Raw genomic sequence first — 22,455 nt, forward strand, 5'->3', positions numbered from 1 at the left:
CGCCTTTCACGTCGGGAGGACAGTTGGGTCAGAACCTGAGCAGGGGGGAAATGGTCAGGGTGAGGAGAGGGAAGGGAGGGAGCGAGGAGGGGGTAGAGAGTCGAGAGGGGAGCTGAAGGCACGGTCAAAGAGAAAAGTCTTGAGACCGGCCATGTTTCTATGAGCTTTGCCTCTGATGAACAAAGACGTTTGAGATTTTAGGTGGGCTGCTTCCAAATACACTTTCTAACCCATGATATGACCTTGTTAAGAAGTCATACACACAGTATCAGGAAAGATCCTCACTCACTATGTAGCCACTTGACCTAATTACTTTGACACTTGTTTGGGAGAGACCGAGATTTTGGCTTCGATGGGTGATTTGCCACACTTTGTAGCTAACATCTGGAGAGACTGCTTAATGCTGTGCAAACTGAGCTATTTCCGTTGTCACAGGAACCCTGTTTAATCTATTAGGCATTATTACCACAGCAGAAGCCTGAGTCATATTCTCCCAAATAATTTGAAAGACTGACCACATAGGAAGAAGGGGTATCAAGCCAACCTCTGTTCAGCCAACAAGATATTAAAGGAAGTTGTTCCAAACAGTTAAGACTTTCTGGCAACAGGATGTCCACTATGTTGGAGGTTCAAGATTCAATTCTTCAAAGTAGATGCATGGAGAATGTATGGCATCAGCGTGGTGGAAGCCAGTTTCCTCCCACTAGAGAGTATGTTTTTCTCTCAATTCTCTCCCCCATCTTCAGGGAAGATGTGAGAACCATCTGGAAGTGCAAAGTTGCTATTTCATAGAATCATAGAATACTACAGCACAGACGGAGACCATTTGGTCCATCGTGCCTGTGCCAGCTCTTTGGAAGAGCTACCCAATCACTCCCACTCCCCAGCTCTTTCCCCATATCCTTACAAATTTTTCCTTTTCAAGTACCTATCTAATTCCCTTTTGAAAGATGTTCTTGAAACTGTTTCCACCACTCTTTCAGGTAATGAATTCCATACAATAACTCTGTGTAAAAGCATTCCCCTTGTCTTCCCTCTGGTTCTTTTGCCAATTATTTTAAATCTATGTGCCCTATTTACTGACCCACCCGCCAATGGAAACAATTTCTCCCTATCTACTCTATCAAAATCCCTCATAATTTTGAACACCTCTATTAAATCTCTCCTTAACCTTCTCTGCTCTGAGGAGAACAATCCCAGTTTCTCTGGTCTCTCCACATAACTAAAGTCCCTCATCCCTGGTACCATTCTGGTAAATCTCCTCTGCACCCTCTCCAAGGCCTTGATATCCTTCCTAAAGTGCGGTGCCCAGAATTGAAGCCTAACAATGAGTTATAAAGGTTTAGCAGAACTTCTTTGCATTCGTACTCTAAGCGTCTATTTATAAAGCCAAGGATCCCATAAACTTTTTTAACAGCTCTATCAACCTGTCTTGCCACCTTCGAAGACTTGTGTATATGAACCCCCAGGTCTCTCTGCTCCTGAACCCCTTTTAAAACTACCATTTATTGTATATTGACTCTCCTTATTCTTCCTCCCAAGATGTATCACCTCACAATTCTCTGCATCAAACTTCATCTGCCATGTGTCTGCCCATTTCACCAGTCTGTCTATGTCCTCCTGCAGTCTGCTACCATCCTCCTCACTGTTTACTACATTCCCAAGTTTTGTATCATCAGCAAACTTTAAATTTTTGCTCGCTATATCCAAGTAATTTATGTATATCAAAAAGAGCAGTGGACCAAATACTGAACCCTGGGGGAAACCACTGTATACCTTCCTCCAGTCTAAAAATCAACCGTTCACCACTAGGCTCTGCTTTCTGTCTCCCAGCCAATTTCGTATCTATGCTACCACTGTCCCTTTTATCCCATGGGGTTCAATTTTGCTAATCAGTCCATCATGTGGCACCTTATCACACACCTTCTGAAAGTCCATATACACTACTGTATATCAACTGACTACCTTCAGCAATCCTCTCTGTAATTTCATCACAGAACTCAATTAACTTTGTCAGGCACGATTTACTGCAACAAATCCATGTTGACTGTCATTAATTAACTTACGTTTCTGTGCAAACTGGCTATTACCAAAGGATCCAGCCCCATATATTGATGACCTGCTAGCTTCCACTGACGTCAGTGTTGGCATCAATGTTGTAATGGATGAGTGCCAATACTAAGGAGTGGAACTGGTGACTAATTGAATAATGTGCGCCAATTTATTCAACAGACTAGAGATAGCTATTTACCCAAGGGAGACTTCTAGGAGTTCCCCTGAAAGAGAGTTCCTCTGTGAGAAGAATTGGAAAGTCAGAACTGGTGATTCCAGACAGGCGTCAGCATCAGATGTTAAGCAGGATTATATCAGCAATTGGTCCCAACCCAACCAGGACTCCTCTGGACAATGAATTGGCATCTCCAGAGATGGCAATACCATTGTGTAAGAACATAGGAATGTACAGAGCTGACGATTGCAATACATCTGGAAGGTTCTTATTAAAAATGAATATTCCCTTCACTATTCTTTCATATCTCTGTCCCCCGATGCATATGTTGACCAAATGGCTATCTAATTCCCTCTTGAATTTGGTGACACCATTTGCCTTCCTGGTTAGTCTATTCCACGTTAAAGCAGTGAAATCAAATGACAGCTCTCCCTCTTCTAAGGCTCAGTCTGTGCCCTACAGTTGTGGAGTTTGCCTGGATGGTGTTTTAATTTGTGAGAGTTTCTAACGAATATTTAACTGATGGTTAAATCCTGAGGTTGCTGGGATGTCTCAGAGGTTCATCTGCTTGGACATCTTCTGCTGGAGAACAGCAGGTCAGTATTCTGTCACACAGAATTTGGACATTTAAGATTAGCGTTTGACCAGAGTTCAAATGAGTCAGATTTGGGAACTTATAGGATTCATTCGTTACAAATCCTTTTGCAAATCTCTCAAATTTGTTCCCAGCATTAAATACATTATTAACGTTCACTGGTCAAAATCCTGAACTCCAGCCATATACTTGGTACCAGTGTCAGCCTTCCCAGGTCTGTCTGCAGAACCTTGAGACCAAGTAGATGATGTTGGATGATGAAGCTAGTTATTTATTATAATCCTTGGATTTCGTGTAGCAGCTTACCACATCATCAAGACTTCTCAAAGTGCTTCACAAGATTTGACTGTGAATAGTGACTGTATTTGTGGGCGAAAGCAGTAGTTAATTTGCGCATGGCAATGTCCCACAAACCTTGAAGTGAATGGCCAATTTTATATGAGGGGACAGTTTGCCAGGACACTGGGAGTGTCCGGGAGAGGAGTGAGAGCGCTGGCAACTAAGCCAGCAGGGGCGAGAGAGTGCTACCAACTGAGCCAGGAAGACACCTACAACTTAAGCCTTTGAGGATATTAGCAGCTTCTCTCCAAACATGAATTTACAGTCGCTTGGTCATCTTCTGTGAAAAGGCTCTAAGCTATGAGATGAACAATGAAGTTTGCATTTGCTCTCAAAATATTGTTGGGGGAATGAGATCATGTAAAGTGATGAGAGTTGATGAAAGCCATAGATGGTATGGATGAGAACTGTAGCCAATAAAGAATTGTAAAGCATCGGTTTGCAACCAAACATGGAGGTTATAGGGAACGGCACAACCAGAGCTGAACAAATGCCTCAAAAAATACAACAGTTCTGCTGGGGCTGGTAAAGGTGAAGAGAGGCCAGGTTTGAGTGGTGCAGATATTGGAATGAAAGACAAACTTTCAAGCCTTCGCTTGAAACTTCGAGGCTCATAGAGAGTCCACCAGTGTGGAGTTTTCCCTCGAGTTGAAATGAACTGCTTTTGAATGGTCCTTTTTAATGGAGCTACTAAAAATAGTTGCTATTAAATATTATATACGACCTCGTCTATTTAATCTGAGTTATTGGGTTTAAATCACATCTGCTTCAATGTTTTGTGGACATTGTGCTGATTTTCTTTTGGAACACATGCTGTCCTAATGTCTACTTGCATTACTTTCCTGCGCCAGCATTACTGGATTTGGACTCGGCCAGCCTCTTCATTTATAAAGAATTTTTNAAAAAACATATAGTTCCATGGTATTTCTTCTCACAAAGAACATTTGAGCCCTGCAATGCTTTGTGGTCGTCGCCTCGAGACCATAATAGTCTTTATATTTCAGGGTCATGCTGAACTTTGTAAGACTCTTAAATTAGGCTTTAATTTGGATACAAGCTTCCTGCAAAAATAACTGGAAACAATTTTAATTGAATCCCCAAATTCTGCACATTCTTAAATTTTAATACAACGGTTTTAGGGCTACCACTGTGAGATATTTCAGGCCTTAGTCCTACTTTATTTCAGGTAGGTAGCATAAGCATAAACTACCTACCGTTAATCAACCTGAAATCAGCTTTTGTTCGCCTCAGTTCTTTTTGTACTTTCAATCACCTTTCCCTTCTCCACAACCCTCAGCTCCCACTCCCAGCTTGGGTGCCCAATCATTAGTTAAACCCTTTGAGACTTCCTCCTGATGTGAAAGGCTCTATATAAATGTAAATGCGTTATACTGTATTGTTTGTTGCTTTCTGTTGTCCAGCGCTTTCATACCCCAAATCTCTGGCCCCTGCACCTTGCCCCTCTTACCCATCTTCATATACCTGAAGACGTTCCTCTTCAACCATGCCTTTGGTCACCTCCCCACCCTTTCTGGCTAGGTGTCAAGCTATGCCTGTTAAGCACTACGATACTACCTGTGTGAAGGCTGCTATAATTGCAAGTTGTTGTTTTCCTGTTCCGTCTTCTATTAATATTTCTTCAGTTTCAATTTCCTCCACTTTTTGTATAAATTTAGGTACGGAGGCGGTGGGGGAAGGTCTTTGAAAATAATTTATTTTTTATTTTGAAGGGTAATTAGTTAAACCAGAAACTAGATTCCAGTTACACATATAGTTTTCATTTTGTTTGCCAGCCATTGAAACATAAACCTATTGCGAAACATAATTGACCATCACTGTGCCCAGAATTTGTCAATTTGTTGAATTCATTCTTAACTTTCAAGTGGGTTTTCTGAAGTTCTTATGAGAACTTATAGAAAATCAGCTTCAATGCAAAAGCTGTATTTAAGAATTTACCAACTTTTGGAATGCTCTGAAATGCTACAATAATTGGGTAAATTCAGACCCAGATGGGATTTATCCCCCAGTTTACATATTTAAAGGGGAATTTTCACGAAACCGTAATCTCCAGAGAGAAGAGGCAGCTTGTATATCAAAACTGCATCTGTCCTCAAAAATACATAAAATAGGAGGCATAAAGAGAATAGATCATGGTCCATAGTGTAAATGACAAACATGTACACACAAGATAATAACTAGTCACTTTCATTTGTGTATATTTCTCACTCGTGAGCATTATTTTTATTTAAACATGGAACCTCTCACAATAGAAATGTTAAGGAAAATATGACACCTCTTTAGGAAAGCTATTTAAAGATGAGTGGCATAATTTAGCAATATCACTATTTGGTCTTTTAAGATACTATGCCTAACAGCAACTAACAAGTATCCTCACTTTACTGAAGTGTGCAACAATTCTCCTTTAATGTGTGCATTAAATTCACCTTTAGTGGTACAATTGTATTGGTAGCAAATACAACTTGAGTTTGTATAGCACCCTTCACGTACGGTAATGGCCCAGAGAGAGTACCATGGCAATGTTGGGCACCGAGCAAGGGAGAAGGTGACTATATGGGCCGTCGAAGAGGTGGGTTTTAAGGTGTGATTTAAATATATATACACAAAGGGGTAAATTGGAGGGATTGAGACAGGGAGTTCCAGAGATTAAGGATGTAGTAGCTGAAGTCTTAGCCACTGATAGTGGCATGGAGTGTTTTTTTTTGGGTGGTGGGGGGATGCAGTGGATCTGAGTTACAAAATCGTGCATTTATATAACGCTCTTTCACGGGGGTAGAGTCTCACAGCACTTGTTAGACTAGCAAAGGGTGGATAAAGAAGTGGGATACAAGCAGGTCAGAGAGGTAGGGAGGTGTGAAGACCATAAAGGGATTTGTGTGTGAAGGTGTAGATCTTGAGGTTGATCTTTTCAGAGACAGGGGAGCCTGGGAAGGATTTGGGAGATGTTGGATGCAGGTAAGGATATCAGCAATGGAGTTTTGTATAAGTACAATTGCAACCCAATAATTATTTTGCGTGTAAAAAAGGACAAGACAACACAAGCACGATTTGGATTCGGTAAGAGAGTTTATATACACTTATGGCTCCATACAATAACAGCAAAGATTGTTCTTGTGTCTTTAAGGTACATTATCAGGCACTTGTCTATGAAACAATATATTTAGTTACACACTGCATTGTTAAGGAAATAAAGTGGTGAAACGATCAAGTACTCCTACAGCCTTTTTAAACTGCAGCGAGCTATTTACATCCCAATTCCAGGTTATTGTTGGTCTGCGGAACATCCGTCAAAAGAAGGGTCAGTTTTGTGCAAGTTATTTTGGATTTTTCTTTCTTTTTTAAAAAAAACTATTTGTGCTGCAACACTTTTATTTATAAATCGGTCGCATCTTTTAAAATCGATTATAAGTTAATAAATGTAAGTATTTTTAAATTTTATAGTTACTGATTCATAAAAGTACATTTATTAAAAACACTTTTTTTTAAAAAAGCTTAAGTGCAATTAATTTTCGATGGTTACAAACTATTGGTCCAATATTGTATTCCCTCTTCCCAGGGATGCTCTGCTGACTAAACCGCCATTTACATCAAGGAACATAGGTGGCGGGTGACAAGGGCTGGAGGGGGCACAGCCTCCCTCCAATCTATCTACAGCTCAACTCTTTAAAGAGCGCTGGAAGGGGAACCGCTAGGACCACAGCCAGTCCTCCGAGCAGCCCCAACCCGTGTTACCTGCGGGTCTCCTCGTCGCTCTCCCAATTCATCGGCAGTGCCCGCCCACCTTCCAGTTCGTGGGGGGGTGGGGGGGAGACGGGGTTTGCTCATTAGGGTATCTTCACCTCTGATTAGCCAATGGACCTGTCAGTCAAGCCAATGGCTCACCTGTCTTAAAAGGGGAAGGATCCTTTAACTAAATTTTACTCAGCCCCCCCCTCGCACTACCCCCCTAAGAATATTTTCACCCGCCGCCTATGTCAAGCAGTACATAAACTCATCAGTTGTACTGAGAAAAGAACAGCATCAGTTTATCAAAAAGCAGAGTGATTTTTTTCATTCCTAAGTTCTAGATAAACTTTATATTCCACTTATGGTTACATATAGCTATATATTTGAAAACCAAACCTCTTTGTTACATTTAAAATATCTGGATATCTCTATATTATAATATACTTTTAACAGTACAAACCTGCAAAAAACAAAATTCAAAGTTAAGACTTTATATGCATAGGTAAGATCATCAGCCCATTGTTTTTCACAAAGCAAATCATTTACAATTATAGTAGTTCTACTTAAAGCTTTCTTGAGAATCTATATTAAAACTATCATTGAAATGCTGCAGCATAAAAATGTACTGTACACGCGCTTACGTAAGGGTATGTAACACTTTGTGGTACTTTAAATTTAGTTTAACATTAAAAGCAAGAGTGAAAATTCATAAGAAATTTGGATTGTTAAATAGATTCAACAAAATGTCAAGACCAAAAAACATAAGAACCTTACAATTTTTACATTAGTCCCTGCTCAAAAAAAACATCCACATCAGCCAAAACTTTCATTAAATTTAGAAAACTGTGATTTTATATGGTCTGGCGTATTTACATAAAAACAGAGAGTCACTTTAATAGCACCCTACCTAAGAAGGTGTACAAATCTATCAGTTTACATTAAAAAAAAGTCTTATTATATAATCCAGTTAATAAAAAAATCTTGAAGGTGCTCCATGCCCCTGATTTTTTTTGGTGTGTGTGTGTGTGAGAAAGAGTGCGATTTCTGTAAACTCACAAAGGGAAAGAAAAACAAAAATGTTTATAATGATTTGCATCATCTTAAACATAATGGGACGGGGTGGGGGTGGAGGGCGGGGGAGTGAGAGGAATAGTTCAAATTCACATGTGAATGATGCTAATGCAATTGCACAGCATTACATTTCATTCCTAAAGAAGTTACATCCCAAAACATGTCAGTTTATGATCAAACAGAACCCCATTATAACACTGAATGCCATCTGATTGAGCGGTAAGCTGTAACACATTGAATGAGTCCATCTTTTGGCTTTCTCTGGCGTCTCTGTGGTCAAATGTTCCAATGGCCGTGAATCACTGAAGCACTTTGTCGACGTTTGTTTTCCTTTAAATATTCGAAAGTCCATCTTTTAAGAATTTGTCATTTTTTAAATATACGAAAGAACCAAAATTCTTTCCCCTCTCCCCACCATTATAATCGTCTCTTGCACCGTGCGATTGACCTATCCCGAGGCTTCTAATGACACTACGCTGAAAACCAGCTGCTAGGAACAGTGTGAGAGTGAGCTAAGATACCTCCCCCTTCAGTTATTCCTTCATTCCTCTCAGCAATTGGTCCAACGTACACCAAAGAACTCAGCAATTTGTATGTGTGTGTGTGTGTGTGGGGAGGGGGAAAGAATGCTGAAACTGATGTGAGAGTGAAAAATACTGGGTCTATTCTTTATAAAACTCTATGGCCAAAGTGCCAGTAGGAACCCGCAGATATTGCTGAGAGATGTCTCCATAGCCTAATTCAGGCCTCAACAATTCGGGTTTCAATCATCTGCTAACTGCGTTTTAAGAGCTGCAATGTAGGATTTTGTCCCTTGGAAACATCTACACAGCACAAGCCTCAGCAATGCTCTCTTCCAGTCTCCCCTTTTCCTCCCCACCAGTCCTACGACATATGTACAGGGTAAATATGAGACCTCAGTGATTGGGTTTAAGTGGCTCGAACGATAGGGAACTCAGAGACACTGAGAGGATTTTGGCCCAGTCGTGCAATGGTCTCAAAACTGAGTCTTGTCCAACATCTGTCCGTCAGCTGTTTGAAGAGACAGGAATCACAGTTTAATCAACGGCACTCACATGAAGTCCAAATCGCAGACTTAACACTGCACGATTGACTAAACAAGGACAGCAAGAGGCAGGAGGGATTATCTTTCCTGTGCAACATTTCTTTTTCGAATAAACCTTTTCTGTAAAATTTTCTATATTTTTTATTTGTGTTTTTTTTTAAAAGCAGCAGATGCTGGTGAGTTTTTAAAAGGGGCAAAAAAAAAATGTGATCGAATCCTGAGTAAGTAAGGGTTGACAAATGGCATTTAATATAAAGAAAGTACTTTTGTTTTAAAATCCCTGATATTCTTGTAGTAAAGGTTCACGTTCAAATATCGCGGCTTATTGGATGCTGGTGTTCTCTATAGCCTCGAGTCACTTCAAGGCTGCCTTTAGAATACAACCCGTATCAAAGCATTCCACTCTCTCACCGCAGCATGCCACATGGGTGCAGAGGGTTGGGGGCCGTGGATGGGATATAGTTTACATTTCTGGCGTTAAAGGCCCCTTCAGGGCTGTTAAAATAAAATGTGCTTTAAGCCCTGCAATAAGCAACGCCAATAGAGCAAGAGAGCAAGCCGTATGTCCTGAGCTTTGCGAATGGGAGGAGATCTTTAATACCACTGTGTGTCACCTCACCCCGACGAGCTCCAACATGCCTGCATATTGATCCCACACTCGAATGCAAATCAGCCTGTGCGGATCAAAGGTTAAGACTCCACCACTGTTGCATCAAGATGGCATTTGTAAACCGAATAGCAAAGGTGGTGTTTGCGTCAAAGCTTGCCTAACCGACCACTGTAAAGTTTGGAGACGGACAAGGAACTGGTGACCTTTGTTACAGCCAAATGGTTAACAGCCAGATCTAACCCACCCTATGTATCGCTCGTGATCAAAAGGAAAATAGACAATCGGCTAAGTAAGCGCACGGTGCACATCTATTTGGAAACGACATTCTGTAGTGAGTTTGGCACTTTGTAGCCAAACAGTTCCAAATTCCAGAGGCCTTATCTGAAGCAGCACATAACCTGCAAACATTGGGCAAACATCCTGTGCAGGAAAATGTTCCCTGCTGCCAAGTATGATGAAAGAGGGGAAAAAAAAGGAGCATTTATCAAGAGATTCGGCGAGAGGGTGAAGGATGTCTTTAGGGCTGTTTTCCCCCTTTCCTTCTCCCCCCTCCCTCCACCCTCTCGATTCAATCCAGTCTGGGTGCTTTCAGAGACGTCTAGAGGGGAAATAAAAAGGGGGGGAGGGCATTAGTCAGAAAACGTCAACAACCTATTCAACTTTTGCAGATTAAACTAAACGCAAGCGAATCAAGTATTTATATTAGTGCAGAGTGGGACACTGTCCTCACATTTGACCTTAAACTTCTAGCCAGTTTTTTTTAAAAAAAACGTCACTTCGAATTCAGTTAAATAATCTTATTGAAACCACACAAAACTGTCTGCAACCGGCAATAATGGGGATGAGACATATGTTTAACCCTTTAGGCTAGTCTAAAGAATCTTAGAACCTCACTTTCTTGGAGGCTCCTGGTCAGTTTTTTTGGACTGAGTGTGAATTCACATTGCTGCGCACACATTGCAATAAGTCGATTAAAAACAACAATGTCCTTTGTAGTTAGAAGGAACGTGGCTATTGCAATTAGGAGGCACCAATGACACTAATTAATTGCCATTCTTAAAGAGGAATTCCAGTGACCGAGATTATAAAAATGATTGGCAAAGCATCGAGCACAGGACCAACACTGACTCAATGCTCCTGCAAACGTTGTGAGAAAAGCTGGAGGCAGTTATAATTAACCCCTCAATCAGGTCTTAATCTTACTAACACTTCTAAAATGAGTTGTTTCCCATGTTAAACAAACTCCCTCCATTACCTCACACAAGCCCCAAAGTGCCACTTGTCAAAGCCTTGTAAAACCATTTCATCTTAAAAGAATGCACAGAATTTTACAAAATTCAGCCTTAATTTAGAAGTGATTTTTACACATTTCTTAAGATACAGCTCTCTGCATCAGCCTGGCTCAGTCGGCAGCACTCTCGTCTCTGAGTCAGAAGGTTGTGGGTTCAAGCCCCACGTCGGGACTGAATTCACAAAGTCTAGGTTGACACTGCAATACAGTGCTGGGGGTGTGCTGCACTGTCATATGTGCTTTCCTTTGGAAGAGAAATTCAACCATTCCCGTCTGCCTGTTCGGGTAGATGCCAAAGCACTATTCGAAAAGAGAAGGGAGTTTCTCCCGGTGTCCTGGCCAACAATCCCCCAAATAAAATTGGTCATACATTGTTTGTGGGACATTATTGGTAACAAACTGACTGTAATATCAAAGGGCGACTTGGGACGTCTTCCACCCTGGGATGTCTTTCCGACGTGAAGGGCGCTATAGAAGTATAATTTGTTGTTGTTGGGGCTTGAACTCACGACCTTCTGCCTCAGAGGTCACTTCTGACACCCTAATATGCAGTAAACTGGGTAGACCGCACTATACGTCATCTGGGGCAGACAGATGTAAATGTGCAACACCTCACTGCTGGATTTACTGAATTAAAACCTGGAAATATTCCAACTAAACTGACGAAAATGGCCTCTCATTTATGGTTTTTAACACACAAAGTAAAAGGCAGGTAAGAGCAGCTTTGTGTGCAATAATCCTAAAATGATCGAGGTACTTGGATTTCATGACAATAGTACAAAAGAGATAGGAATTTATTTTGCTTTGCGTAGAATAGCTGCCACATTTGCCTAAGAACACCACACACTTTACACACTTGACCATAATTACGTTTGAAATGCTTTGAGAAACTTCAACACATAAAGTGCTATTAAATCAGCAAGTTCTTTCCTTAACTCTTTACGTGAGTGAGTGCTCTGCTCTGTGCAGGGCTGGCTGCAAATTCATCTCCCACTGCCCAAATCCTACACAGTTTACTCTCAGTTCTGATTACGTGAGAAACATGCAGAGAATGCTTAGTCCCTGTGGTTCACAGTAGAGAAATGAACGCTCAGCTATTCTGTCTCACAACAGAACCTCGAGGTCCTCATCCTCACCTATAAAACCCTTCACGTCCTAGTACCTTCCCATTCTCTGTGATCTTTTCCTACCCCACTCCTCCGCTCGGCCAATTCAGATTTACTGTTTACCCCTCTCCCCTCCCACGGACACAGCCCCTTTGCACCACCATCGATGGCTGAGCTTTCAGAAGAAAAGCCTCTAACCTCTGGACCACTCTCTCTTGACTCCTCCATTTCGTCCCCTACCTCTCTCTTTCTCTCTCTTTAAATCTTGCCTTAAAAACTACCTCTTCGAACAAGTCTATGATCACCTTCACTCTACTCCTCTCCCTTCTCCACTGCTCGGTATCCAACCCCACAGAATAAATTGGTCACTCAATCCATGACTTTTTGTGCGATACTGCTTTGTGCAATTGGCTGCCGCATTTCACCCACAAATATACAGTCAATTCACTTTTTATTTGAGACATCTCGAAGACATGATAAGGCGCTATATCAAATGTAAGTATTATTATCATTAGTTTACGTGAAGAGCACTTTATATAAATGCAAGTTAATTATTATTATACATCCATGGAATGGTGCATAATGGCCAAAAAGAAAGGTTGTGGGGGAAAAGAAGTGAAGGGGGGACAGAAGAGAAAGAGGGGAATATATAACTAAATAAAAGTTTAGTTAACTCCATCCTAGTGTGGTAAGAGTATAAAACCCAGTTTTAGTTTTGCAGTGGTGCAGTACAGTGCTGTATCTAATGCTCTTAAGGCTTGTGAAATGCTATTGCTTCTCTCTTGCACTGAGTACTTGCATCAGCTGATACCTTAAGACTAAAACCTCAAGAATGAAAGCAGTAGCCACTACAAAAGACTCTCCAGTTCGCACAGCTCCTTACACCAGATACCTGGAGTTATATTTATCACAAAATCAGCTTCAGCTCAGCAAAGCTTCAAAGTCAGCTGATCATCACTGAGCTCAGAATGATCAGCTCTTTTCTCACACTTCAATTTCACGCTGATTACACAGAAGCACAGAAATGTACGACAGTGGGAGACCATTTTTAGCCCATTGCATTAGTGTCGGTGTTTGTGCAAGTACAGTTGTGGACCATTTCTGCAGTATAATAATAATAATCCTTGTATTTGATACAGTGCCTTGTCACGTCGTTGAGACGACTCAAAGCACTTCACAGAATATATTGTAAAGTGCTTTGCAACAGCAGTGACTCACAAACTGTTGGATTGAGTGACCACATTTTTTTTGGAGGGATTATTACCCGCAGAAAGTGATCCACCAAACGCCTAACAACTGTGTTCTGACTTATTGCTAGGTAAACAGAGGCGTGTGGAGTAAGGAAACTTGCCTAAGGTTTCGTCAGAGAATCAAACCCAAGTCTTCTCGCTTGTGAGGCGAGTGCTTTAACCAATACGCCTCAGGATTCCACATACCACCTTATCATATCGTCGAAATGTTTCAAAGTGCTTCACAGGATTTACTGTAAAGTGCAGTGACTGTGTATTTGTTGGCAAACTCAGCAGTCAATTTGCACACAGCGATGTCCCACAAAAAACAGCCACAAAGTGAATGCCCAATTTTATAATAATAATAATAATCCTTGCATTTGATATAGCGCTTTTCACGTCGGGAGGACGTCCCAAAGCGCTTCACAGAATATACTGTAAAGTGAATTGACTGTATATTTGTGGGCGAACGCGGCAGCCAATTGCGCACAGCAATGTCCCACAAACAGTCGTAGATTGAAAATGACCAATTTATTATTGTTTTTGGTTTTGGAGGGATTATTATTAGGTGTGTGGAGTAAGGAAACTTGCCCAAGGTTTCGCCCTCTGTCCGGAATTGAACTCAGGTCTCTCGCTTGCAAAGCGAGTGCTCTAACCACTGAGCTACAGGACTCCAGACCCCTTTATCTGGGTGATTGTTAACCAGGACACTGAAAGAAAATCTCTTTTTTCTTTCATGTCCACCTGAACAGGGAGACAGAACCTCAAAAATGTCTGAAGGTTGCCACCTCCGACAACCCCCTCTCTCCCAAGGGCACTGAATTGGAGTATCAGCCTAGACTACGATCGCATGCCCTGATGTGGGGCTTAAACCCACAACCTTCTAACTCACATGTAAGAGCACTACCAGCTAAGGCAGGTAGACACCTACTACAAGAATGCAACTGCTGATAGAAATGATAGCATTAGCTTTTTGAGACACCCCGCCCCACTCCCCCTTCATGATAGGCTCTACATAAAAGTAAACTGTTGTTGTTCTTTTCTCCCTGCACCCCCACCTTAGAGATCTATGCATCTTCACCCCTAAGATTCTCAGCTGCTCAACATCATATTACCAGCTCTTGCATGTATCTCACTGAGCTCACACCAAACACTGCAGACTTCCAATCTCGCCTTTGTGATTAAAACCAATGCAGGCCACTTGCTTTGGTGCAAAGTCTTTGATACCCACCTGTCAGTAATTCAGCCAGATACCCAGCTGTGTGTGGACGCCTTTGAGCTGTTTGAAAAGCTTTGGTTATTCAATACAGAGTCAAAGTTAAAATCTAGAGCATCACCGTCCAGTAGATCATTGCGAATAATGGAATCCATGTCACAGTCCAGCCTCTCGATGAGCACACCGTCCAAATCACTAGGAAGCTTCTCCTGGTTCACAGCGGAGAAATTCATTCTTCCATAGCCACTGTTAAGAGAGTACTGATCCATTGTACTTATCTGCATGGGGACTTGTAGCTGGCTTTTCGGCATGGCAAGATGCCGGATGTTTGCAGGATGACTCATGATGCTGACTGCGTGTGGCAAGGCACGGCCATTGAGAGCGACTGAATGCTGGTGACCTGGATGCTGCTGGCTGTTAGGGCTCATCATCTTGGTGTGATGGGGCTGGCTGGGGTACGAGGACCTCACAGTTGTGGCAATCATCATATTTTGGCTGGGCATCCTGCTGGTGGCCTGTGACACCACGGAGCTCACTTGTGGCAACAGATCACTGTGCGGCGGAGAGTCTGACGTCAGCAGCTCCTTAAGGAGTCCTGTCGGGCAGGTGTACGGGTGGATAGGTCCAAAGCCCTGCTTGTTTTCTTGTAGCGTTTGCAAAGGAATTTGCTGCAGAGTGTTCATGCTGCTTTGGGGGTAGAGGCACTTCCTGTAGTCGGGCGGCTGAGAACTGATGGACGTGTTCTGCGACGCAAAGGAATAGCCGGTGCTTTGCTGCATGAGTGAGGCAGATGAAGGCTGGGTAGAGGCGACCATGGACGAATTTGGGGACAAGAGGTTAAGATTATCCAACAGATCTTCCATGACGTTTTCAGACATGGAATTGTTCATGGAACTGGTCATCTCGCTGAGACTCGGCAGCGTTGACCCCATTTTGCTGGAAGTCCCGGGGTATACTAAAGGCGACATCTGATGCACCTCGCTGTCCCCGATGTCGTCCTGCTCGGGCATAATGGGCGACAGCCTCCCACTTAACGTGCTGGCGTTTGAGCTAGTTCTAGTTCTGAAAGTGGTCCAGGAGTCAAAGTCATCGTTGCTGTGGGAGTTGGGGCTTCCAGGCCATTTAGAAAACTGTGCACCGGGACTGTCCGCATTACCGTCCTGGCCTGCCTGCAGGGCTGCCTTCTTCTTAGCAGCTCTCCCTCTGCTCTTAGCAAACTTACTGTTGTTGTCCATGGAGGCAGCTCTACGCCTCGGGGATTTGCCATTCTTCCCGCCTTCGGGATTCAGCATCCACCAGGAACTCTTCCCGGTTCCCTCGTTCTGAACCCTGATGAACTTGCTGTGAAGCGAGAGATTGTGGCGGATTGAATTCTACAAAAGCAACCAAAAAAAACAGTCAGAACCACCTCCAACAATTCATTGCTTTAGTTAAATAATTGTACGCTAAAACTCCGCAGCTACACAATTTTCTCAAACACTTCCACCAAAATAGCAGCCTCCAAAATTAACCTTAAGATCAATGAGATACAATAATGGATAGCCTGATGTGTTCATTCTTTATAGCCAGTCAGCCATCGTAGGTGGACGAGGACCAGAGCATTTAGTCTGTTAGCCTAATTACACTAAGGAGTCGTTGACAAATAGAAGAAACCATACATTCGTTCCAATGCAGCTTGTGGATTAAAAGGAGAATTGGAGACTTGAGTTTTCCAAACTAATTCTGAAGTTTTAAAGACCTACATTCACCTGCAAAGTACATAGTCAATTCACTTTATAGTATATTTTGGGAAGGGCTTTGAGTGTCTGAACAACGTGATAAGGTCCTACATCAAATACAAGGATTATTATTATTTATTATTATTATTACCACCTCTTTTACTACACTTTTGAAGAAAGTTCAAAAGCGCTTCACAAGATTCACTGTGAAGTGTAGTGGCTGTGTTTATTTTCTAGGTGAGCGCAGCAGCCAATTTGAGCACAGCAAAATACTACAGACACAAAGGTGAAAATAATAATACAAAAAATAATCCTTGCATTTGGTATAGTGCCTTTCAGGTCAGGAGGATAATAATAATAATAATAAGTTACATTTGATATAGCACCTTATCACATCTTCAAGACGTCTCAAAGCACTTCACAGATTATTCTGTAAAGTGAATTGACTGTACATTTTGTGGGCGAAAGAATGTCCCAAAGCACTTCACAGGCTACACTGCAAAGTGGAATGGATGCGTGTTTTGACAGTTTGGGACAAGATAAAAACCTGAATGCATTATACAAAGATCTTGTGTAGCTTCAACATGAGGAATAATGAGGTTGGCAGTCTGCCTCTGTCTCCCCCAACCACTGTAAATATAGGTTGTTAACAACATGTTGCTTGTGTCTGGAATCCAGACGAACAACATTTGGAAAAAAAAATCACATTTTGCTTGTTAAACTAGAGTCCTCTTAAACTTTAATCTCCAGCTGCTTGAGAAGACAGTCTTTGTAATCATACACTTTGTGGTAAAATGCTCGTGGTTCTATTATTATCTTAAAATTTAAGTTGGAAATTCCTTAAATTCAGTCTTCGTTCTGTGGAATAGTTTGTTTTTGCTGTTCTTACAACTTGAGACCATAAAATAATAATAATACTACTAATAATTGTTGCATTTGGTATAGCGTCTTATCTCATCATTGAGACGTCTCAAAAAGCTTCACAGAATATACTGTAAAGCGAAATGAGTGTATATTTTTGTGGGTGAAACGCGGCAGCCAATTGCGCACAATCGGTGTACAGCCTTGCATAATACCTTGTCAAGAGTTATTAGAGTGCAGCTCAATTATAAACATGCATTGTTATAATGCAAACCCGTGACTATAACCTGAGTTCAATTCCAGGCAGAGGGCGAAACCTTGCGCAAGTTTCCTTACTCCACACGCCTAATAATAATCCCTCCAAAAAAACAAAACAATAATAAATTGGGTAGTTTCAATCCATGATCGTTTGTGGGATGTTGCTGTGCGCAATTGGCTGCCACGTTCGCCCACGTCTAGAAGACGTGAAAAGCGCTATATCAAATGCAAGGATTATTATTATAGCGTGATTGTAGTGAGAACACATTTACTGCAAAGGTGTGCATTGAAGCTAGCCGGCCAAATTGTGTGTTAAAATGGCCAACTGCCGGATTATATTAGGTCACCATCGACTTCACGTTTGCCGCACAGGTGCATCTTTGCCTCCTATACCACAAACGTGGCCACCTTCCGGGTAATCAGGTTGTTCTTCGTTTCAATTTTATGGATCCCAATCAGAGTTAGAATAGCAGCTCCACTGCTGGGGGAAAGCGCTCCGGGGGGGCTATCCGAGGTGAAGGGGGCTACATAAATGCAAGTTGTTGCTGTTGTTGAAATTCCATCTGGGTCTAGATTTACTTAATTTTCAGTGTCCAGTTTGTGGCAATTCAGTCTCAACTTTGAAGCTGGTCAAAAGAATTTACATAAATAAATATCAATATAATCATAATCCTTGCATTTGATATAGCACCTTATCATTTCATTGAGGCGTTTTGAAGCGCTTCACAGGACATACTGTAAAGTAGTTTGACAGTATTTTGTGGGAGCAATGAATTAAGCTTCACAATTAAGGCAGTATTTAAAAATTTGCATAATTCTGGCACTCTGAAAATACTAAAATAGAGTAGATCTACTTAAGAGTGCCATAAATCCCGAGGTGGAAATTATAATATAATAATAATCTTTGCATTTGATATAGTGCCTTATCACGTCTTCGAGACGTCTCAAAGCGCTTCACAGAATACACTGTAAAGTGCAGTGACTGTGTATTTTGTGAGTGAATCGCGGCAGCCAATTGAGCACAGCAGTGTCCCACAAACAGTCATGGATTGAGTGACCAAATTATTATTTTTATTTATTTTATTGAAGGGATTATTACCCCCGGAAAGCAAGCCGCCAATCGACTAACAGCCGGGTTCCTACCTACTGCTCGGTAAACAGAGGCTTGTGGAGTAAGGAAACTTGTCCAACGTTTCGCCCTGCCCGGCAATCAAATTCAGTAAACAATCCAGACTAATCAGGAGTAGTCACTCATCAGATAACTGGAGTCCTGATCAATTGTAAATCACTGTTCCTGACAAAACACTTAGCCATCTGCAGCACTTTACAGTCTGCAAACACACAGGCAAGCACCCAAAATGTCTTTGCAGATTGTACACATACAAAGAAGTTAGAAAGTTCTCTGTACTCCAATGCATCTACACCATACTGTGGATACTGCTGTGTGCAAATTGGCTGTCGCGTTTGCCTACAAAGCAGTCACTACAAATTTAAGAAAATCCTTTGAGACCTGAAGGGCACTAAATCAAATGCAAGGAATATTATATTTATTATTCGTGTCTAGCTGATATGCAGTTTTATACGTTTGATGTGCAGTATTCAGTATTAAGCATTTTGAGACAGCTCAACCACAATATATGATTAAGAGGCTACATCAAATGCAAGGATAATTATTAGAACAACAACAACTTGCATTTATATAGTGCCCTTCATGCAGGATAGCATCCAGGAGCATTTGTTATAAGACAGTAAGCAGCTTTGCAATAAGTAAAACCCTTTTCATTAAAGTAAATAACTTTAAATAAAATGAACCCCCAGCAATAAAGAAACATTTGCCAATGAGCAAATTATTTCTACATTACAATTGCACTGAATACAAAAACATTGGTCCCTTTTGGGTCACAACAGCAGTTAGTTGCCTTATCCACACACAGCTCACGGTTCGTCATGCATGTGGTCTCTTTTTACTTTGTTTTTGGTAAGTGAAAACAGACGGACACCTACAGAGGCAGTGACTCGCTTTGTGATTCCGTTCCAGCAGTTACGATCAATGGGTGGGTTTTGAGGTCACGCTTGCAGCCACACTGCCGCCCGGCTCCTGATGCAGCCAAAAAAGACATTAAAGTCTCTTCTCCCCACCCGCTCACCCTCCCTAACAGGAAAAGGTCAGTAGGGTCGTTAAGAGCAATTCCTGTTTTTCTCCCCCCCCCCTCCCCGCCCCCTAACCCCCAAGTACGAAGCACAGACCATAAATGAAAATGTAATTTACCAACTCGGAAAAAGAAATGATCGAGCGGTAAACTTAGAAAAATATGTCCTGCTGTTAATGATGTTGTGTCTGCAGATCATGCCAGACACAAACACAGAACCCGATGAACGTCTAAATTCTCCAAGAGGGAACTTGGCAACAGATAGTGATCTGCCCTACAGCTTTTGGCAATGTTTTTGCACTTTTTGGTGTGCTACTGTGATCATCTTTCCACACACAGCACGTTACAATCACATACACAGTACTTGCCGTGGGCTTCGTGTGGGCCAGTGACACTAAAAAAAAATCTAATTATAGGTTTTCCATTCACCCGGTTTGCACATATTGCCTCAAGCAACTGCCCTCAATGACTTGGCTTGATGTCGAATCAGTTAAATTGATGAGTGATGGCAAGCTTTCATAACTTGGGTGGCAGATCCTGCTCCTCAGCTCCTTTGGCTCCTCAGCCAAAGCAGTCAAGCTAGGTATCTGCAGGAAGTGGCCTGGGAGGTCCAACCACATGCAGAGCTTTGAGCTGACAGTTTGGACTGACACTCCAGTGCATTGTCGGAGATCGGACTTTGGATGAGACGTTAAGATGAGGACCTGTCTACCTGTTCAGGTGGACGTTAAAGATCCAATGACACTGTTTGAAAAGAGAAGGGAGTTTCTTTCCCAGCGTCATGGCCAACAATCCCCTCGATAAAATTGGTCATTCACATCATGAATGTCATGCACGGTGACGTGGGCATTGCTGTCTGCAAATTGGCTGCTGCGTCTGCCTGCAAAGTTTAGTCTGGAGACTTCACAGTGATTTCTGTGAAGCACCTGGAGACAGTGAGACGTTTGAGCTTGATTGCATGATAACGCACCATATAAAATTCAAGGATTCTTCTTCTTCTGCATAACCAGTGATTTCATATATATTGTGGTCTAATGTTACAAAGAACCTGCTTTTGATACTACCTTAATTGTCGCATTGAAAACTGTTTGAAAGGGCTTCGCAGGGCAATTACTGTAATACTGTAATTTTGAAGGCAAATGTGGCAGCTAGCTATTTGCATGTCAACAATTAGCCGTGGGGTGAATGATAACGAGATCCTGGATGCCATGCGGGAAACAGGCAAACAGGACTTTACATCCCACCTAAAAGGTAGCACCTCCAACAGTGTGGTGGTTGTCCATTGTTATCATAGAATCTTACAGCAAAGAAAGAGGCCATTCGGCCCATCGTGCCTGTGCCGGCTTTTTGAAAGAGATACCCAGTTAGTCCCACTCCTCCGCTCTTTCCCCATGGTCTGGCAAATCTTTTTGTTTTCAAGTAAATATCCAAAAGAATTGCTACAAAAATGCTTGTGATGAATGGTACCTAAAATCCAATTTCTGCTCGAATGCATTGTCTATTTTCACCAGCGAATGGTGTTCAGATGATGCATTTGAGACAAACATCTGAGATGGCAAACCTCTGAGGCTGAACTAGAGCCATTTTTTATGGATGGGATGGAAACCCTGGGCTAGGAATTCAACTTCTTTATGGAAAAACATCAATGACTCATGGGCAGGCAGTCCACCCACCACCACAAGGATGGTTTTGCTGATGATCAGGATTTCCACTGGATATTGAAAACCACACTCAAGCTTGCAGCCAGCACAAATCCACACCGAGGTGGATAGCTGAAGATTTATTATTGACCCAGAATGACTTGAGAGTCAATGCCCAAGACAAACAGCCATAGAACAATGTGAAAGGGTCACTGCACTGAAAAAGAGAAGCGGGTCTCTCTAAATGTCTTGGCCAACAAACCGTAGATGAAATTGTCATTCACCCCATGGCTATTTGTGCAACATTGCTGCGCAAAAATTCTCGAAGATTATACTCTAAATGCAATGCAAAGGTTACTGCTATCTTGAAGTAGGGAAACAGAGGCCCTGGGATCATAGAAAAAGCACCCAAGAAAGAAACCATTCCGCCTACTGAGACTATCCTGGTACTGCGCTTCCAATAACAATTCCAAATCCCAACGCCTTGCTCACTCCCTAAACCCTTTTATTGACTTCAAGTATTAATCAAATCCCGTTTTTATATAAACACACGGTGCCCAGGCCCTCAGTAACCGCCCACACCCTCGTCCTCAAAAAACAGCCAACGTTCCTTGAACCTTTGCACCAATTACACTATGTGTGTGTTGAGTTCTTACAGTAAAATTAAGTGCTGTTATAAGCGGGAAAGCAAAAACCTAGATAGTGATTACAGAGAGTAATTCTGTAAATGAACATGAAGTAAAGCTTTAGTTAATGTGCTTTGCTTGATAATGGACATAAGACAAATTAAGACAGAAAGTTCAGTTCTTGCATTTTGCTGTGGAATAAGGTTTCAAAACAAAGAACCGAATTAATCTGAAGACCAAAATACGTACAGTCTATCAAGCGATTTGTGTGATTTAATCTTCCTCCAACAACCACATTGCTAGTGAACACATTTCAAAATAATCACGTAATATTCCTTGCATTTGGTACTCGACCTTATCACCCTGTTCAGACATCTCAAAGCCCTTCGCAAGCTTTTGCTGTGAAGTGTATTGGATGTGCACTTTTGGCGAATGTGGCTGGCAATTTGTGCACAGCAATGTCCCACAAACAGCCATGAAGTAAACGATCCATCGTATTTGGGGGATTCTTAGACAAACTTCCTTCTCTTTTCAAGTACTTCAATTGAATTTTTAACGTCCACATGAACAGGCAGACTTGATTTAACATCTCATCTGAAAGACGGCACCTCCAACAAGGCAACGCTCCCCCAGCACTGCATGGAGTGTCAGCCTAGACGCTTAGTTCAAAGTTCCAATAAGCGGGTTTGAACACACAACCTTATGCCT

The 22,455-nt window shown here is 41.9% G+C and overlaps 1 protein-coding gene across 1 annotated transcript in view; it reads right to left on the minus strand.

Annotated features, from left to right (window-relative positions):
• Positions 1-6,226: 6,226 nt before the first annotated feature.
• Positions 6,227-22,455, minus strand: part of foxo1a (forkhead box O1 a) — an 80,954-nt gene continuing 64,725 nt past the window's right edge. Inside the window, exons 2-3 of the mRNA XM_042334662.1 lie at positions 14,510-15,867; positions 6,227-10,250 (exon numbers count right to left, since the gene is read on the minus strand). Coding sequence (XP_042190596.1) covers positions 14,521-15,867 — 1,347 coding nt within the window. The 3' untranslated portion in view covers positions 6,227-10,250; positions 14,510-14,520. The remainder of the gene's footprint in view (positions 10,251-14,509; positions 15,868-22,455) is intronic.

Source organism: Callorhinchus milii, unplaced genomic scaffold (assembly GCF_018977255.1).
Source record: "Callorhinchus milii isolate IMCB2004 unplaced genomic scaffold, IMCB_Cmil_1.0 Scaffold4, whole genome shotgun sequence".
Lineage (NCBI taxonomy): Eukaryota > Metazoa > Chordata > Chondrichthyes > Chimaeriformes > Callorhinchidae > Callorhinchus > Callorhinchus milii.